Source organism: Poecilia mexicana, unplaced genomic scaffold (genome assembly GCF_051168715.1).
Source record: "Poecilia mexicana isolate PSO_F unplaced genomic scaffold, ASM5116871v1 scaffold_13, whole genome shotgun sequence".
NCBI lineage: Eukaryota > Metazoa > Chordata > Actinopteri > Cyprinodontiformes > Poeciliidae > Poecilia > Poecilia mexicana.
The window spans coordinates 14196675-14215449 of record NW_028263382.1 but is presented as its reverse complement, the minus strand read 5'-3'; the positions used below and the strand labels follow the sequence as shown (position 1 = coordinate 14215449).

Here is an 18775-nt window from a genome sequence, read left to right as displayed (position 1 = left end):
AAATTTTTTTGGCAAATATTTTCAGACATAACAGCCAACTAAACATGGGGTTTATGCATCATCAGTATTTTCTTATCCATGCTTTTCATTCAGTTTGACTTAATATCAGCCTTCTGAAATGTGTTTAACCTAATTTTCAATTGTTGTTTGGAGAAAATCATTGCTGTGCAATACCCCGCTTTATTAAGGTAAGGTAAAACTTTATTAATCCATTGGGAAATTAAGGTTGTCTGTTGCTCACACATTAATTCACATCCACACAACATTAAATAAAAATCGTACAACTGGAAACATCTATACAAGATACACAATATACATACATTAAAAAATGGTCTAGTAAAGGAGCTTAAATACATTAAAGTGCTAATTACTCCGTCTCTCTCCTTTTGCCCTCCCAGAAATCACAGCATTGTGAAGCCTAATGGCCTGTGGGACAAAGGAGTTTTTTATCCTCTCAGTTGAGCATCCCAGTGAGAGAAACCTGTCACTGCGGGAGCTCCTCTGATTGGAGAAAACGGCATGCAGGGGATGGCTTGTATTCTCCAGGACTAAACTGAGTTTAGGCAATGTCCTCTGTTCTACCACTGTCTCCACAGACTCCAGGCAGCTCTGCGGATGAGGCGATTCAATCTCTGTATGTCCCTCTTCTTTGCACTGTCCTCCCAACAAACAATTTCATAAAATATAACAGTAGACACAATGGACTTGAAAAATATGTACAGGAACTTAGAGCACACATTGAAGGAGGCCAGTCTCCTCAAGAAGTACATTTTGCTCTGTGCTGTCTTGTACACATTGTCTGTATTGGAAAACCAGTTCAGCTTATTGTCCAGTTGTAGGCCCAAGTATTTATATGTGCTGACCACCTCTACCTCAATGCCATCAATGATGGTAGGCAAGAGGGGCACCCTACGAAAATCAAGAACCATCTCTTTTGTTTGAGATGTTCAGTTGGAGTTTATTCCTGTGGCACCATGCTCCGAAGTCCTTCACCAGATTCCTGTACTCCCCCTCTCCACCCTCCTTTATACACGCCACAATAGCAGTATCGTAAGAAAATTTTTGCATGTGGCATGTAGCTGAGTTGTATTTAAAGTCAGAGGTGTAGAGGATGAAGAGGAGAGGAGAAAGAACCGTGCTCTGTGGAGCCCCTATGTTGCTGGTCAGAATGGTGGACCTACAGTTTGCCATCTTGACGAAATGTGGTCTGTTGGTCAAGTAATCCATTATCCAGCGCACCAAATGGGGGTCCACAGCCATGCTGTTCAATTTCTCCTGTAGTAGATGGGGCTGGATGGTATTGAAGGCGCTGGAGAAGTAAAAAAAAAAGCATCCTCACAAAACGGCTCCCTCCATCCAAGTAGGAGAGGGAACGGTGAAGCAGACAAAGTACAGCATCCTCAACACCCACCCTCTCTCGGTATGCAAACTGAAGAGGGTCCTTAACGCTCTGCACCTGGGGTTGCATCATGTTCAAGACCAGTCACTCCAATGTTTTCATGACATAAGACGTCAGGGCAATCGGCCTTTAATCATTCATTCATTATGTACTGGAGGTCTTTCTAGTACATAATGGAAACTGGAAAGACCCCCAGTTCCTATTTTGTTGTCACTAATGGGGTTCATTGACAGTAATTAGACAGTTAAAGGGCTGAGAGAGAAGTTGGGAAGACAAGTTGTAAAGGTCTCAAGGTCAGGAATCGACCTTGAGATCGAATCCCAGCAATAACCTTTATATATGAGGGGTGCTCTCTCTACCTCTACACCAGCGATGCCCCTTCTGTTTACCATTTGTCTTCCGTGCTCTCTGTTGCCCACATAATGAGGACACTGAGTGCAGGACAACCCCTTCATCTGGGATCAATTTAGTAAAGCAGGCAGGCTTGGCCATGTGGCCTTTTCTGACTATGCTCAGCATAATGACAGGCTTTCAAGCAGTAATGTCTTTGTTTTGGATGGGTCTGTTTGTTTTCCTCCTCCACTCAGATGCAAATTTCAGAGGGGGTGCATCTCAGAAGGCCTATTTTTGCCCCTCATGTTTGGGTCCTTGGAGTTTCCGTCCCGTTTGAAGTCTACTCGTTTAATTAAAACTTAGGGTTGACGATCATGGATGTGGCTGAGAAGGCCATGCAGAATGCCATCTTTGCACGAGCAGCGGTTGTCCTTCGATGCCAGAAACCCCAAATCTGTACCACTGTTTACTATTTCTCCCATATTGGGTTTTTACATGAACCCAGCAAGGTATATGGAGTCCTCACAGCCCACCAATCTTCTCTATGAAGAGGAATGTGAGAATGAAGATTGAAAACGCAACAAGAGGATTTTTATGTGTTTGAAATTTGTTGATTTTATTTATTGCCTCGAAGTAAACTTCTCACCGCAGTGTGAAACATTCTTCATTGTACATTGTACAGCCTCCTTTTTTCACCCCAAGATCAGCAAAGTGAGCCTCAGAGAAACTGCAAAAACCTCAAAACCTTCACCGCATCAGTTAAAGTTCACAAGAGTTCAATTAGAATCAGACCAAATAACTATGGTTGCCATAATAAATTCTCTTCTCACCTCATAATAACCCTGGCAGCATGTGTGAGGTTTGTAAAGATTCAGTTGAATAAGGCTGGGCAATAAAACAATAACAATACCTATCGCAATAGAGATGCAGTCTATGCAAAATGCGTCCAACAGACTGTAGTTCATGTCACTGAACTTTGATCCGAATCATTTATGAAGTGTGCAACATTACAATCACATAGAACCACTTGGAATTACTATTTAGTACAAAGTTTCAAATCAAGTTTCATGGTCTACATATCTGGCCAGTTTCGTGGACTCCACCTGACCTCATAAAGTCCTAATGATAATAATCAATAATCAGGAGCACTGATTCACCATCAACATTAAACATGTTGGACATGGGTCATAAAGCTCCTGCCTACCACTTAAAAGCAGGAAACAAATTGAACCCTCTGGTTGATTACGATTACGGTTTGTGTTGCGCATACTTCTCATTCAAAAGGAGCATGACTCTTTGAACTGACATGACTGGAGATGCACATGGGTTGTGTGAAGTAGGGATCTAATCATATCAAAGGGCAGATAGTTTATGCAAGTTGTGGATGGCCACATAAGAGGCATGGAGAAAAACATGTCAAAATGGGTCAGACTGTAGTCAATGGCTGATTGAAAATGACATAAGTGCATGTTCACACAATAAAATCTGTGGCTCTTTAAAGGCATTGGCAGTGTTCAGTCTTACTGAAGACGCGTTCAGTCTTTATTTATTTATTTATTTATTTATTTATTTATTAATTATTTAGAGCTTTAACATATTAAAGCTCTAAATACATGTTCATCTGTGAAATGAGAAATGAGCTTAGACACTACTTGGCATGTAAAGCACCAGGCAATTACTTGAACCCATTAGGGATTAGGAACAGAAACCTAGACATGTCTCCTGTATGGAAGTATCAGTGTTTCTGTATGATTAAGCAATATTTTTCTTATGAAGTATTGAGTGTGATCATGCACATTTGACCTCTGATCCCTTGCTTAAGTTAAGGCCTGTATTTGTGCTGATTTTTGCTGGAACTTCATTGGCCTTAGTGACACATGTGGTGAGCCTTTACAAATACCAAGCATACTTGATATGGGCAGGACTTGCTCAAGATGTGCTTGCAGCTGTGGGAGATGGCAGCAGTCAACCTTTCTTCAAGTTGGCTGAATTCTCAGTTTGATTTCAGTTTTCAGAAGTACAAATCCAACTAGGAGGTGCTCCATAAGCTGAACTGCCTTTTTCCCCAAAATATTCTCCATTCCTTGTTTCTATTGATAGTTTTAAGGCATGAATTCCTGTTTTTCTCGACCAACCTGTTGTAATCATTGACCCTAATTATACTATCGTGACCTGTCTGACTTCATTGTTCTCATAAACCCCGAGCAGGTATATGCAGGTTTGTGCGAGAGTGTGTCTAAAAATAGAGTTGTAATTGTGTGTACTGCAGACACTGTTACAAGGTGCAGCAGATGAGCTCTGTGTGTGTGTTTGTGTTTATGTGGGTGGATGCACAAATTCGTGTATTCCCTCAAGTTATCCAACCAGTTTATTTTGCTGGGCAGTAAAGAATGAATTCCAAGAAGCATAAGAACTGCTTTGAAGTCCTGTTTAATGCCAACATGTGTGAACATCTAGCAAAGGTCATCGGAGTGTTTAAAAATAAATAGCAGTACATCTATTACTTTGCTGTGCAGTTACAAGAATAATTGTTTGAGTTAAAAAGGGAAGTAATTGCAATCAAAAGTGCTGATGGAAAAAATCAGCACTTTTTTTAGTGCCAGTTGTATGAAAACCATTAGTTTATACAAACTCCCCTAACTATGAAGCTGCTCCCACCCTTTTTCATTGAGAAATTATTTCATTGAGAATCACACAACATTTTGCATGTAGGCCTAAAACCTTTTTATAATAAATTTTTATTATTTTTTTTTATTTTTAGATTGAATAGTTCTGTTAATGTTCACTGCGTGAAACCCAACTCCTGCTTTAAACCTTTCCTGTCTGCTGTCTTCCTTGGTTTTTCATAAACTAATGTTCTTAACAAATCTTCAAGGAATGTCTGTTGAATACTGATGAATTATAATTTGGTTGTAATGTGAGCAATTTCCAAAAGGTATGAAAACTTTTGCAAGAAATTATTTGATAAAACTTGCTATTTGGCTTTCTAGGCACTAATGTGAGCCTTTGTGAACTCCTTGAAAAAATTAGAGCCTAGTTATGGGTGGCCAAGAGGAAAATCATTTCTCTTGTTCCATTATAATGACAGAGTGTTTCGGAGGAATAGTTGGTAAAACTGGGTTTCTTCCTGTTTCTTGCACTGCTGACTCGACACTCTGTATGTGAACATGTTATACTTTTTGTGGTGAGATCTTTTCTGATAATTTTTCTTCTGGCCAGTGTAAATGGCAGAGTAAATGTTGAAGTTTGCCCTGTATGAAGTCTGTAAGATGGTGCTGAATTTTATTAGTCAAGCAGAAAAAAACACTCAAAGTGAGGGAAGCACACAGTGAGAGTAATGTATGTATTTTAAAGGAAGATCCAGGTAAAAACATGTTTTTCTTAAATCAACTCTAAAGATGTAATACTTTTAAAGAATTAAACATTTACTCTAGTGTTATATGATAGCCACAAGCTCCTGACTGTGACAAATTTACCATCAATACTCTATCACATCACACATCACATATTTGGTCCACTTCACACTTCAGCAAAAAAGCTGATTAATACCAATGATGGTTCAAGAGGCCTCTATTTGTTCCAGTACTACGTCACTAAACTTAGGAGTTTCTGCATCCTGGACTTTATACTGATGGATATGTCCATTCATCTCAGGGCTAAATGTGTCACTTTTCTCCTCTGTAGATGTATGGGCGCTACACCCAGGAACTCGGGGTGTACGCCAAAGAGGAGGCGGCCCGGCTGAGGGAGAGTGGGCAGAAGCGGTCTATCAGTGAACGCAGCCGGACCCTGGACCTGCTGGAGTACAAGGGACGCTGCGCCAAGTGCCGCAGTAAGTGCAAGCAAACAACTCCCATTGGTCAGAATGTGGTCCATGTGAAGCTGCAGAAGTAATCTTTAAATTTAAAGTAAGCGTCATAGCTTTTATCTACAGACATATTTTTTCCCTTTTGGTTTAAATAGTTTGTATTGATTCTTATCAGGGTCTTCACATCTGCACCTGTAGGATGTAGCTGCTCTGACTATCATGTTCAGAGTGTTTGATAATCAGGTCTGCTGTGCAGCAGTGAGTGGCCTTCATAACTGAAAAAGGTCATTTAACATCATACTTAAGAGGACCTGTCAGTCCAGTGATTGGACCACTCTTAATAAGATTCAGGCCTCTGACTGCAGTAATGTCATTAAGGGTTTGTCATGAAGGCCTTTTAATTTCAACCTGGCGCCTCTTTTAATTAGTTATTGTCTTCCAGTGTCAATATCAGAAGATATTAATTATTTTTTTAAACCATTTATTGAAAAAAAATCAGAGTCAAAAGTGTGTGTAAACACAGATTAGAGCATAGATCTGACACCGTGTATGCCTAATCAACCATTATGATGCATCTCTCATCACTGCCTGATTCTTTTATTTACTTTGGTGACAGAAATACAATGCTGGAAGTTCCTTTTTTGGGTTTGAACTGGACATGGTTCTCAATATTCATTGCTAAGGAAGCTCAATGAACTTCCTTAGTTCATTGAGCTTTAATTTCAGAAAGCTAGAAATTAAGCATCAGACAATCATCATAACAAGAATTTTTTTCTTCATAGTCTGTCAGCATTAAGTGAACGTTAAGAGCCCTGCAGTGATCGTCCTTTACCTTTCTCTGGTTTGTTAGTAGTGAAAACAAGGGTGTGTGTATGAGAGCAGGCGTGTGTGATTGAGTTACAAAATGAAGTGTGATAAAGCAGAACACACAACAGGAAAATATGGGCCGTTAACAGGAGTTGGAGGAAATCTTTGAGATTCATGTGGCAGATGAGAAAAGGCTTCTGTTTTCACCTTACTCAATAACTCTGGAGTGTTCCTCACTGGTATGTCTTTTAAGACAAAACACACACTGTCCAACTAGCCCTACAAGATGTAAAATCTGGAGTATTTCTCTTCTGTTATGAAATAATTTATTGAACCCAAAAAAGTTTTACTCTTCAGCATCATCAAGATGTTATTCAGTTTTGAGCTGATATCAAAACTTGACACTTTTAAAAACAGGATAAAACTGCACCAAAGTGTTATGCAAAGACAATAACACAATAGAATAAACTGACGAAAGAGAAAATAAAAGTAAAACATCACAACAGAAAAGTTAGCATATCAGGTCTCTATTAAATGCTAATGGATAAAAATAAGTTTTAAGAAGCGTTTTAAAATGACCCAGACTGTACTGAGCTCTGCTCTGGAATAGGAGCAACAACAGAGAAAGCCTGATCGCATTTGTGTCAGTTGTGTTGCCCTTTAACTGACCTCACCTCGTTTTGCTAATTTCTGTTCTAAATGAGACATCACAGAGTTTGCCACTATATACATCTCATCAGCCTAGTGTCACTTCTCATTCTGTGACAGCAGGGAGCCCTCTAGTGTCGCCATAGCATAACTGCAGGCAGCTTGAAAATGGTTTTGTCCCAATAAGCCCATTTGTGTGCATGAGTGTCCTCTGTTCTCATCTTCCTGATGAGCTTCAGTGTTGTTTTTTGCTGGCAGCTGATGAATCAGTCTTCCATTACTCCACCAGCTCTTGTACTCTTCAGATGGATCACAACACCGGTGGAGGTGCCACTGATTCAATTGATTAGCTCAGTAGGCCACCACAATTATGAGAGATGTTGTTTGGACAGCAGTTCAGCCTTATGCTCACTTATATGTCTGCAGGAAAAAAAGGCAGATATGAACACACAGCAAGGCAGAGCCATTAAGCATGATGTAGAGGATGAAAGTACTTGGGAATCTGACACATTCAGACACTTTGTCATTTTATGTGCTTTACAGCTGCAGATAATGTATTGTGTGTCTACAAACAAAAAGAAACGCACTGCTTACAGGAGGCCCATATTTATCTATATTTTATTCATAACGCACACTCGCACGTGCATGCAGTCTTGCTCATTTGTTGTGGTGTAATGATGCTGAATGCTGCAGCCAACAGCATTGTCAGCATATCATCAGCCATCTCTGTCGCCAAGGAGGCTGTCATCTTTTCAGCTGTTTTCAGTGTATGAGAGAGAAATGGGAAGAGAGAGTGGGGCTGTACAAGCTGTACAAGCCCCACTCCAGACATTCTTCTCAGTAAAATGCAGTGACAGCGGAGCAGCTTGAGCAACAGGTATCGTGTCTGTAGTTATTGCCAGCGGTGTCGCAGATTGTCGATGAGTCACAGCTGACTCGTGGCGGTTCAGACGACTATCATCTGTTAATATGTAAACACGATCAGTTTGGATATTGTTATTTTGAAGAAATAAATAAGAATATTCTGATTATTAGCAGCTGCTAATCAATGAACTTGGCTTTTCAAGTTTTAAAGCAACAAGTCAAGAGTTTTCAGTGAAATTAGCCAATAGCTTTATAATATTGCTTGTCAATAAAACTTCATATCTTGGTTAGTTTTTCTACTTGGTTTTCTAAATTCCACACTTTGGAAAAGTATGGGATTTGATTCCAAATTCCAACATTTATTATCTCTACACAAAACACTCTTTATCCTTTACTAGCTGACTACTGCGGAAATGGCTGCCATAAAGTCTTAGTAAACTTTTATATCTGCTTATGTTTGACCCATTTTATTTTAGAAATAAAATTGACTTTTTTTCATTTACTTTTTTTCACTTTCATTTACTTCAACTTATCTTGTGCGATTTTTTTTTTTTTTTTTTTTGCAAAAAAACATTTTCACATGTCCAAGCCATCCAATAAAGCACATGGTAACTGATCAGAAAATGTATTCTGTTTTTCTTTTTTTTTTGTTTTGGTAAGTCTTTATTTCTGGATGCAACAACAAGAACATTGAGTAAAATGATAATTTATGGTTAATAATTTTGAATCTGTCTGAGCATTAAAAATCTTAAACACAAAGTCCAACCTTTGACTAGTTTTGCTTTATTTGGTTTCACTCTGTAATCTCAGTTTCATTGAGTTGCTGTATCCATTGTATCTTGAACCTGGAAACCAAATGGCCCAAATTTCACCTGTAAATCCTTTAAGTTCTTCATTTAAACCTCGGCTTCCCCTGCCCCACTGGTTGCACCCCACATCTTTCATTCCCTCACGAGATTGGGTTCAGTCTTGCATCAGCAGCTGTGGCTGCAGCTTTGACCTTTCCAAGGCTACAGAAAAGCTGAGTTGGTCTTTTTTTTTTTTTTTTTTTTTTTTTTAGGAAACTGTTCATTTGTTAAGACCAAACAAGCAGAAAGCTGTGAGCTTGTTAAGATTAAGGGGCTGCACAGCTGCAACTCTAAATTCTAAAATTATCCAGTAATATATCTGTTCTTGCATGAGTGTCGTGCAATTCAGTTTTAATTTAATAACCCAATTCTTAAAAAAATAAAAACAAAAATTGTTAGAATCCAATTTGATTCTTATTGAGCCAATAATGTATAATGATACAGTGACTTGTGAGGAGGATTTATTGTTATGTCCCTCATTTTACCACTTTCATTCCACTTAGCACTCCTTCATCCCATGTAGCTATCTCAGGTTTTATAACATGCTTTCAAACTTTTCACAGCAATAAGCTGCAACAGAAACATTCATTCAGTTTGACTTGCAGAGCACAGTTATTCACAATAAATCTTCTTGAGGCAGAGAAAACGGGTAACATTTCCATCCATCTATTGTTTTCATTGCAAGTTAATTTTACATTGAAACTAATTCAAGTTCTCATTCACTTCTTCCTAAATAAACCCAATTCAAGAAACGGAGTGCAATGAAGTAAAGTGAATCTATATATATCCTGATTAGATAAATGCATTTTAATTATGATTCTTTATATAATTCTTGATTGTGAAATAGAGAAGAGGGAGAAGAAAATAAATCAAGACTGAATGTGGTCTTTACTGTAGTACTTCATTTTTAGTGTGCATGGGATGAAGTGTCATGGTGGAGACAAGACCCTGAGCAGAACCAGACACAGGAAGGGTAGCCATCTGCCTCCATCAGCTGGGGGTTAAAGGACACACACTCTGTTAAATAAAGGCATGCATACATGCTGTTCAGTAAATGATTCTATGAACGTTGATCAAGTTTTTTATCCTCTGATTGAACTATGTAAAAATATAAATATATAATTTTTAAAAAATTATTCTTTCATGGTGAAAAATGTTCAGATATATTCTTTAAAAGGGACATATTATGTAAAACTTCTAGAAGCAGTGTAAGCATAAACCCCAAACTGTTTTCTGTCAATAAGTTCATGTTTTTTGGTGTCTGGAGACACAGACGGAGTGAAGCTGGTCAGCGGGTTTTACCACCTTATGTGCTGTACAATGGCTGCTGGAAAAGACAAGTGTTGTTGACATCCAGGAATGGTTGCAGCTCCTCGATGGTTGTGCAGGAGTCTTGCAAAGGTCAGAGATGTACAATTTGTTTTTCAGCCATTTTATCATGTATATATGAAGTTTGAATACAATTATTGAGTTGGGGGATGCAGCCAGCAGCAGTTTATTTGCATAAAGGTGACAAAAGGCCCTAAAGCAGCTTATTCCAAAAGGAACTTAAAATAAATGATTTCTATGCAAAAAATATAATTAATATTTTTTGTGTGGCTCATAGACAATAGGTCATCTTTTAAAGTTATTTTGTGGTTTTAGATATAAATACAGATTGATCTTTTCTGCAAAACTGAATTTTTCCCTGGTTAATTTAAAGCACAAATAATGAAGCATAATGAAGGTTTCCCTTGAAACAGTCTAGCCTCATTAAACCCGACAGTAACTCTGAGATGCAAAGCTGAATGATTTTCATCTCCCTCAATGCCTCCATTTGGAGAGCATAAAGAGGAAAACAAGTGCCGCAGGAGTGAGCATATGGTATTTTCACCAACTGTTGGCTGTTCAACCAGCCGGTGCAGTCTGTGGGGAAAGGCTTGTTGCTGTGTGAGTATTGGTCAGCAGGGGGCGGCGTTGAACTTTACAGCGCTGCATTGTGACGGAGGCAGCAGGTGGAGGAGCCCTGGCAGAGATGAAAAGTGGACTTCATGGAGGAAGTGGGATCCTGGCAGGGCTTCTCTTCCTCTGCGGATGAGTATTTTATTTGTGTGTGTCTGAGTGTAATCTCTGGGCATTCAGGAGCATCCTGTCAGCTTTCCTGTTCACACTACATTAATGGATCCTTCACAAATACTGTATATGAATTTAGATATTAGTCTACATTTTGTGAAGACATTAATCTTAAAGGAATGACTGTATTTATCTGAGAAAATCTTTCAGTTTGAAAATCAGATGTGACTTTTTTTGTACTTTTGTTCTAAAAGTGGAAGGCATGAAATTCTGAAGCTGCCAGAAAAAATAGGTCCGTACACAAAATCATTTCTAGTGTGCAGCCATAGAATGTAACTGACCGTGACGCCACAATTGAAATCCCAGGTAAGCTTTCTTTAGTCTTGGTGAGAGGATTATACTTGCCAGGACAAATCCACATCAGCTTCAATTTGTTTTCTTTCTTGTAAAAGAGAAGGTGCCACTAAAATCAGTTGGTCAAGGTCCTGAGGTTTTAAGGCATGATGATCTTTAACAAAAATATGGATTCAAGGTACAACTGTGCTAAATTAAACCTTGAACAAAAAGAGTTCCACATGATCTAAGAGATTTTAAAGCAGAAAAACAACTATTCTTTCTGTTGCTTAAATAACACTGTTTTTCAGTAACCTTAATGTTATTTACACAACAGTGGTTCCCATACCTCTGCTTCTGACCCCAAAGTAGCTGTAGGCAAAGACACAAGACAAATAATTGTAGTATATTAAATAGCTGTAAAGAATTGTCTGCGGCAATTGGGTAAAACTGATGAAAGGATAAATTTTGTGACAATAAAACCATTTGAAAATAGTAAAGGTTGTCAATTAAAATGAAGATTCAGTTTTTCAATAAGACTGTACTAATATTTGAGAATAAAAAAATGTTTGCAATGCTTCAAAGTTGTTTTGGTATATAATACAATCCAGTTCAGCTGTTGGAATATCTTCTCTCCTCAGAGGGAATTCTGCAACACAAAGTCTGAAGGAAATGTCTGCTTGTGTGCAGCTAATATTTCTCCTGCACCAGTGGTGTTTAAATTTGGCTTTAAGTTATTTGTGGCAAGTTAAGATGTTAAAAATGCTGACAAACCTTCGCTTCGATCCTTCTTTTTTCCTCCATTGACTTTGTAATTGAATAAGGAACTTCAGTACTCCTTAAAAAGCAAACATTAAAAAGTGACACCAAAACAAACCAGGTGGACTTCCAGCTACCACTAAAGTTGTACACCAGACTGTAACTTTGCCCACTTAGCTCTGTACCATGACACCCGTACTATTAAGTCAATTAGTAGAGGCAGCAATTGAAATAGTGATCAAAATGTGTTGATTTCAAGAAGCTGAACATATTGTTTAGCAAGCAATAATGACCTTTGGGAGTCAATGATCTAGCTGTGTTTATTGTTTTTATCTTTGATTCATAGATGTAAGCAAGAATATAGAATAAACATTCACTGAGTTAAATTGTACAGAGTAAAATATTTTGGGATGAACTCTGGGAGTCTAATAAGCTGATACTTATTATGCATATGCATAATTTATGCATAATTTGTTAGGCTATCTGCTGCAACCACCTGCTTTCTGGACGGATTGCTTGTAGTTTTGTCAGCTGTAGTTCTAAAACGATTTGTCTTCATAAGAGTGATAGGTAGCGCTCCTGCAGGTACCATGTCGAGACTGCAAGGATCCTGGAGGACTCAAAACATTTCCAAAGAGCCAAAGTGTTCTTTCCTGTAAGTTAAAGTTTTCTTTTATTTAACTGGCTTATCTTGACAGTAGAAACCAGCAGATTCTGCATTAAAAAAAACAACAAACTTCTAGACAACTGTCTTTTTTCCCCCCATTAATGTTCATTCCTTTGTCCGCATTGCTGCAGAGAGAATCATTTGTAAGCATATGAGAGTCTACATGATGAATCCTTTCTCAGGCTTGTTGTTCACTGTCCCCCTCTTCCATGCCCAGCCTCCCAGGGTCAACACACTCTAACACACGGTGTTAGCAGCTGTGTCCATGAGGTGATAAAATCCACACAGTTGCCGTTTCGTTTTCTGTCCCCTGACTCGTTCCTTCTCTCACTTTCAATCCACCTTGCACTGATATGTCATATAATTGGCTCCAAGATGTCACGCACACACGTTTCGCCTCAACAGGTGTGATGTCAGCAGGAGCTCAGCATGGCACCACATGTTGCCATGGCGACCCGCAGGCACCTTGCGACCAATGGCGCTCACATGCTTTCGTGTTCATCCATCTCTTTTTTTTTTTTTTTTTTGTCCTTGTTGTCTTTTCGCCTTCATCACTTTCTTGTGGTCGTTCCTTTGTTCCTGTTCATGTTCCTTCATCTATCCTTCTTTGATAATGATAGGAACTGGATGAAAATGTCAGGCCAGAAAACCACCTGATGAAATGCCTGGGTACAGACATTTTTCAAAGGACACACACATGCAGCCAGAGTTAACCAGTGAGACTTCAGAGTTCTCTTCTAGAGAACGCTTACACACCACAATCTAATAAACCAAACGGTGAATTAGCAGCAATTGTTTCATAAAACTCAAGATCAACATAAACAGAAATGAATGTACCAGTGGAAATTGTGGGAGGTATAAGGATTCTGATGAAGATGCTTGTAACACTGTGTGTCTTATCTTGTAGACCTGGCATTCCACTTAAAAAAAAAGAAAAAAAAACTCCAACTTTCAAGAACATACCAGTGATGGCTAAAGCTCGACAGAAATTCCTTACAAATATCTGAGAATGGCCCAAAAAGAAAAATGTAGTTCTCCAGGCAAAGTGTAGACTGCAGTGTGATTGAAATGTGGTGAAAGTTTTAAAGAGAAACTAATGTCAGCAAACATCAATGAACTGAAGTGGAACCTCTGATCAAGTTGTTCCTAAAAACAACTTTGAGTTACTGCTGTTGAAGCTATTGAATGGTGGTGTGTACTGTATCACAAGCTTTGTTTTTGTTTAGTAAAGCATAAAAGGGAAGAATACAGTTGTTCTTTTGTGTGCTTAAGACTAGAAAAACTGTAAGAACCCTTTTTTTTTTTAATAGGAGGTAGGAGTGTAACAATAGATATTCATGCAGACTGTGTCCGGCATAGTCAGTTTAGGTTCAGTGCACGCATGTATCAAATAATAGCATCAGAACACAGGCAGAATGTTTATCTGCAACAATAAGTTCACAAAGCTACAATCCATCATAGAGGCAGTTCAGCTGTTAGAATTGTGCTCCACCAGAAAAAACTGAATTTAATTACTCTCCTGAAACAACATCAGGGTGAATGGAAACACTGAAACCAGAGCCTGTCCACAACTCACTTTCCCCCCAATGCCTTACTGATTTGTTTCCAGACTGGGCTGAAAGGTGCAAACTTTTTACCCTTTTCATTTATTTTGTCATATTTGTGATGCCAGCGGGGGACGTAGTCTGAGTCTCCTATTTTAAGTCCTCATACATTAGATTTACAAGTAATAGGTTTGGTGTATTTTACATCAATAATAATTACGTTGTGATGGACTGGAGCGCAGCCAGCCACTAGAGGGTGATCAAAACAGTTTTCACATTTATTCATTTATTTGCTCAGATATTCACAAAAAACCCCATGAATTTCATATTTTTTTTAATACTTCAGTATTTGTATAGGTGCTCCAGTTGCTTGCAAAATCATTCATACATCTGGAACTTCCATTAAACCAAAAATATGAATGTTTTGTTCATTTGTTTTATGATGGGCCAACACATTTCCAATTTGGAATATGTGGCAAGACTTAAACATTTCTTCTCATATTCTTTCTCTTTAATCTATCCACACTTGAGCAATTTTCCACCAAAACACTTACTGGTGTATTTGCTGTGAAGCACAATTCCAAGAATATTGACTTAGAAGTGCTGAATACCAAAGCATGCCACATTTACAGGTTTTTGTCAATAAAAAGGGAATGCATGTCCCTTTCTTTCAACCTCACAATTATGCATCACAAGGACACCAATGACAACATTATCTCTTGCCCCTGTTCTCCCCACATTGCCCCATCTCTCTTTTCTGTTACCTTGTTCATTTGTTAAACTGCTGCATGTGAACAGGGCCTACATCCATCACAAAGTAATGACATTATGTACTTAACTTTTTTTCCTGCAGTGATAAAGTGAATAATGGAGTCTTGGAAAGAGGAAAAAATGCACATACCCAAGCTGTGCATTGTGAAACAATTTCATATGATTTGTTTGTTCTCCAGGGTCAGGCTACCCGTATGTTCTGGAGGCCCCAGCCCAGGATTTTATCTCTGGTAAACAAACAACAAAATGCAATACCCCCAGGCTGCCTTCATCAACTAAAATCAAACCCTCAATTTCACCTCTCCATTACTGCAGCTGCAGTTCTACTTAGTTAATAACATGTACTAAATGGTCATTATGTGTTTCTGCACTGCTGTAATGCTTTCAAACAGTTTCCAGTGCTTTGTGACGTCTTAATCCCCCCCACCATTAATAACAGAAAAAGCTCTGCAGACTCAAACGCCAGTGATTGTCTCAGTGCAATAAAGTTTCAAAACAGCTTTGTGAAACACACAACATTATACACTTACAACTTCTGGCTTCTTATTAATAAACAACCAACGGAAAAATACCCCAGTGTGCTTAACATTGCTATTTTGCTGTGTCAGTAAAGACTAATTCCACCAGCCTGGGCTTATTACTGCTTGCCTCCAACCCTAATGTGTAGTCAGGAACAATGTCTAGATATAGATGTGTGTGTTTGTGCATTTGTTTTTATTACCCTGGGGGTCCCGAGCATGAGAGCACACCAACATAGAGGGGCCCGGTTGTGTTGTGGGGCCCAAAATGCTGTACCCCACGTGGGAAACCACTCTAAAGCAGCGTGGGATGCTCTCCTAACATGCCTCATGCTTTTTTTTCCCACTTGGCCCACTTGGTAGTAAAAACTAGAAAAGTGGGGACCCCCTGCTGATTGAAGATGGTACTGCAAGTATATACACTGCAGGAAGTGTGTGTCTTTTACAGGAAGTGTGTGAGGACCCCTCACACACGTTTTGACTAAGATTGGCTGATATATATAAGCTATTACCTGAAGTTTCCGGAAGTGTTTTTTTATAATTAATGGTGTAAAACATTATAACAGCACATTAATGTCTCTCTCTCACTTTGTGTGTGTGTGCGTTTGTTTGTAATACCTTGTGGGGACGATTTTCCTGACATATGCTACGTTGTGGGGACCAGTCGCTCCTCGTGGGGACCTGATCCTGGTCCCCACGAGGGGAAACCCTGTTTTTGGGTCAGGGGTCAGAGTTAGGGCTAAGGTATGAATTGAGTTTTGGTTAGGGTTAGGGTTAGGTATGTGATGGTTAGGGTTAGGAAAAGGGTAAAGGTAAGGTTTAGGCTGTAGAAATGAATGGAAGTCAATGGAAAGTCCCCACAAAGATAGCAAATCAAATGTGTGTGTGGGTGTGGGTGTGTGTGTGTGTGTGTGTGCGCGCGCATTTGTTTGTAATGCCTTGTGGGGACCATTTTCCTGACGCATATTAAGTTGTGGGGACCCACTGCTCGGTACCGAAGCTTGGTCCCAACAATGGGATACGCTGTTTTTGGGTCAGGGGTTAGATTTAGGACTAAGGTGTGAATTGAGTTTTGGTTAGGGTTAGGTATGTAATAGATGGGGTTAGGATAAGGGTAAGTTTTAGGCTATAGAAATGAATGGAAGTCGATGGAAAGTCCCCACAAAGATGGACATGCAAACGTGTGCATGTGATTGTCTGTGTATAAAAAAGGGGAACTGAATACATAGTGCTAGGCTATGCAGTAAACTAAGTGTCATTGGCTTGTTACTGCCGTCTTTGTGAAATTGGTCGTTCTCCATTAATAATATATATATTTTTTTACATTTTGTTTCATTATAGCCACAAACCTCAATGTATTTTATTGGAATTTAAATATCAGACTAACACAAAGTAGCACATTTTTATGAAGTGGAAGCTGTCTAAAACCTCAGATTGTGCCTGTGTTTTCAGCCTAACTGAGTCAGAACCTTTTGCTAAATTAGCTTTCTAGAGAAAACCAGCTGAATGTTTGCTGGAGTATGTCTCAATCAGCTTTGCAGGTCTTGAGGCAAATTTTTGCTCTTCCTTCTTTGAAAAAAAAAATAATAATAATAACTTGACCTCAGTCAGATTGAAATCTTCATATTGAAGATTTGAAAACTGTGCACATCAGTTTTCAAATCTTGTTCAGATTCTCAATTGGGTTTTAAATTGAACCTAATTGAGGTCCAGTTTAAAACATAATTTTTAAACTGGAGGCATTCTAATTCAGCATCATAACCCTGGATGTAAGTTTTGGGCCATTGTTTTGCTGGTGGGTGAACCTCTAGGGTTTGTGGTTTTACCTTCCAAAGGTTTGAGCAATTCCTGTTTCAGCACAGTTTGATAAAAGGAACTGATAGTTGGCATGTTGCAGGAGAACTTGATATCATGCTGACGAGATAATTAAGCCATTGCTTAATTCAAGACCAGAAGAATAATACATTTCTTGCTCTGATTCCCAATCCAAACTTTTTAGTTTTGCAGCTCTTTTATTTTGAACTGCTTCTTTTTTTTTACTTGCACTTGGCTAATTTAAAATCTGATGCAACTCAGATGGGACACTGTTTGTAAAAATCCTGAAAATAATTTGACAACTTATGAAAAATCTTTAACTTGTGTGTGTGTGTGTGTGTGTGTGTGTGTGTGTGTGTGTGTGTGTGTGTGTGTGTGTGTGTGTGTGTGTGTGTGTGTGCGTGTGTGTGTGTGTGTGCGCATGTGCACGTGTGAGTGTACACCGATTGGCGCCAAGCATCAGTTTCAGTTGAATCCATCCTGTATCAGTCAGCATTGGCATTTAAAACTCAAATGATCCAAACGGTGGCGTTTGGCTATCTATGCTCCTCCTGATCTAATTAAGCAGGTGGTTTTAAACACAGCGAGCCGTTTCTAATTGAATCTCTGCCTCATGCATGAAGCTCCATAATGAATGTGGAGCCACATAGACACGAGGGAGCATGCCTCATTGCCATGACCGAGCAAAATTGGTGTATTAATGGTCAGCCTTTTAGGCCTTTTACACTCTTAGAAGGCTGTCACCTTGCATAATACATGAAGGGCTGATTTGAATAATTGGGTTTTCAGTGGAAGCAGTAATGAGGAATCTGCACCGGTAGTGTTGGTCTTCAGAGGTGTGTGTTCACTCTGCTTTTCTATTCTCCTCATTTTCACAGTAAAATCACAGCAGAATGGGACCAGTGTTGGTTTCCAAAATGGTTTTGTTCTGCCTAAAGGTCATGCAAACGCAGTCTGCTGTTGTTGCAAAGACCTATTGTAGGTGCAGATGTTTACATGCCGCATTAAATATGCACCCCACAACTTTATCTGAAATGCTCAGATAAATCATTAGCAATTGTTTGATTGGAGATGTTTCAGTCCAGCCATAGTTTTTTAATTTGAGAAAAAATATATAGACGGGAGTGACGCAGGCCACTCTCTAGTGCAGTTTCCTAATGTCAGATAGAGGAGCTTGATGCATTGTGTATCCAAGGCAACCTAAATTAGTCTCAGCAGGTTTGTGGGCACTATGTCTTTTGGTGAGGAGAGATTGAGCAAGTGCACATGTAAGACTAAAAAAGGAAAAGAAGGAAGGAGTGCAGAGAAAGGAAAGACAGCATAAAAGAGGAGTTAAGAGTTTCAAATAAGACCTGCAAGAGAAAGAGAAGGAGATGTGGAGCTTAGAAGCCAAGCCAGAGGTTGAATGTGATTAAAAGATGGATGAAGGGATCGGGGGAGGATACATGGGATGACTCTGGCAATAAGAGTAACTGGGAAGGAGCATGCTGCTTATTGCATGCCATGAAGAATAAAGGCAGCAACTAGTCTGTAGGACCGCTGTGATTCTGTGCCTGTGCGGAAAAGCCACCAAGGACTGTAAGCTAACAAATTTATACATCCAAACAGT

At 39.1% G+C, this 18775-nt stretch overlaps 1 protein-coding gene across 2 annotated transcripts in view; it reads left to right on the top strand.

The window, feature by feature from the left end:
* The window catches only part of LOC106903265 (chloride channel protein 2), a 94882-nt gene that overhangs the window by 28286 nt on the left and 47821 nt on the right, over positions 1 to 18775 (top strand). For both annotated transcript variants that reach the window (XM_088011712.1, XM_088011713.1), the window contains exon 2: positions 5417 to 5564. In XM_088011712.1, coding sequence (XP_087867838.1) covers positions 5417 to 5564 — 148 coding nt within the window. The remainder of the gene's footprint in view (positions 1 to 5416; positions 5565 to 18775) is intronic.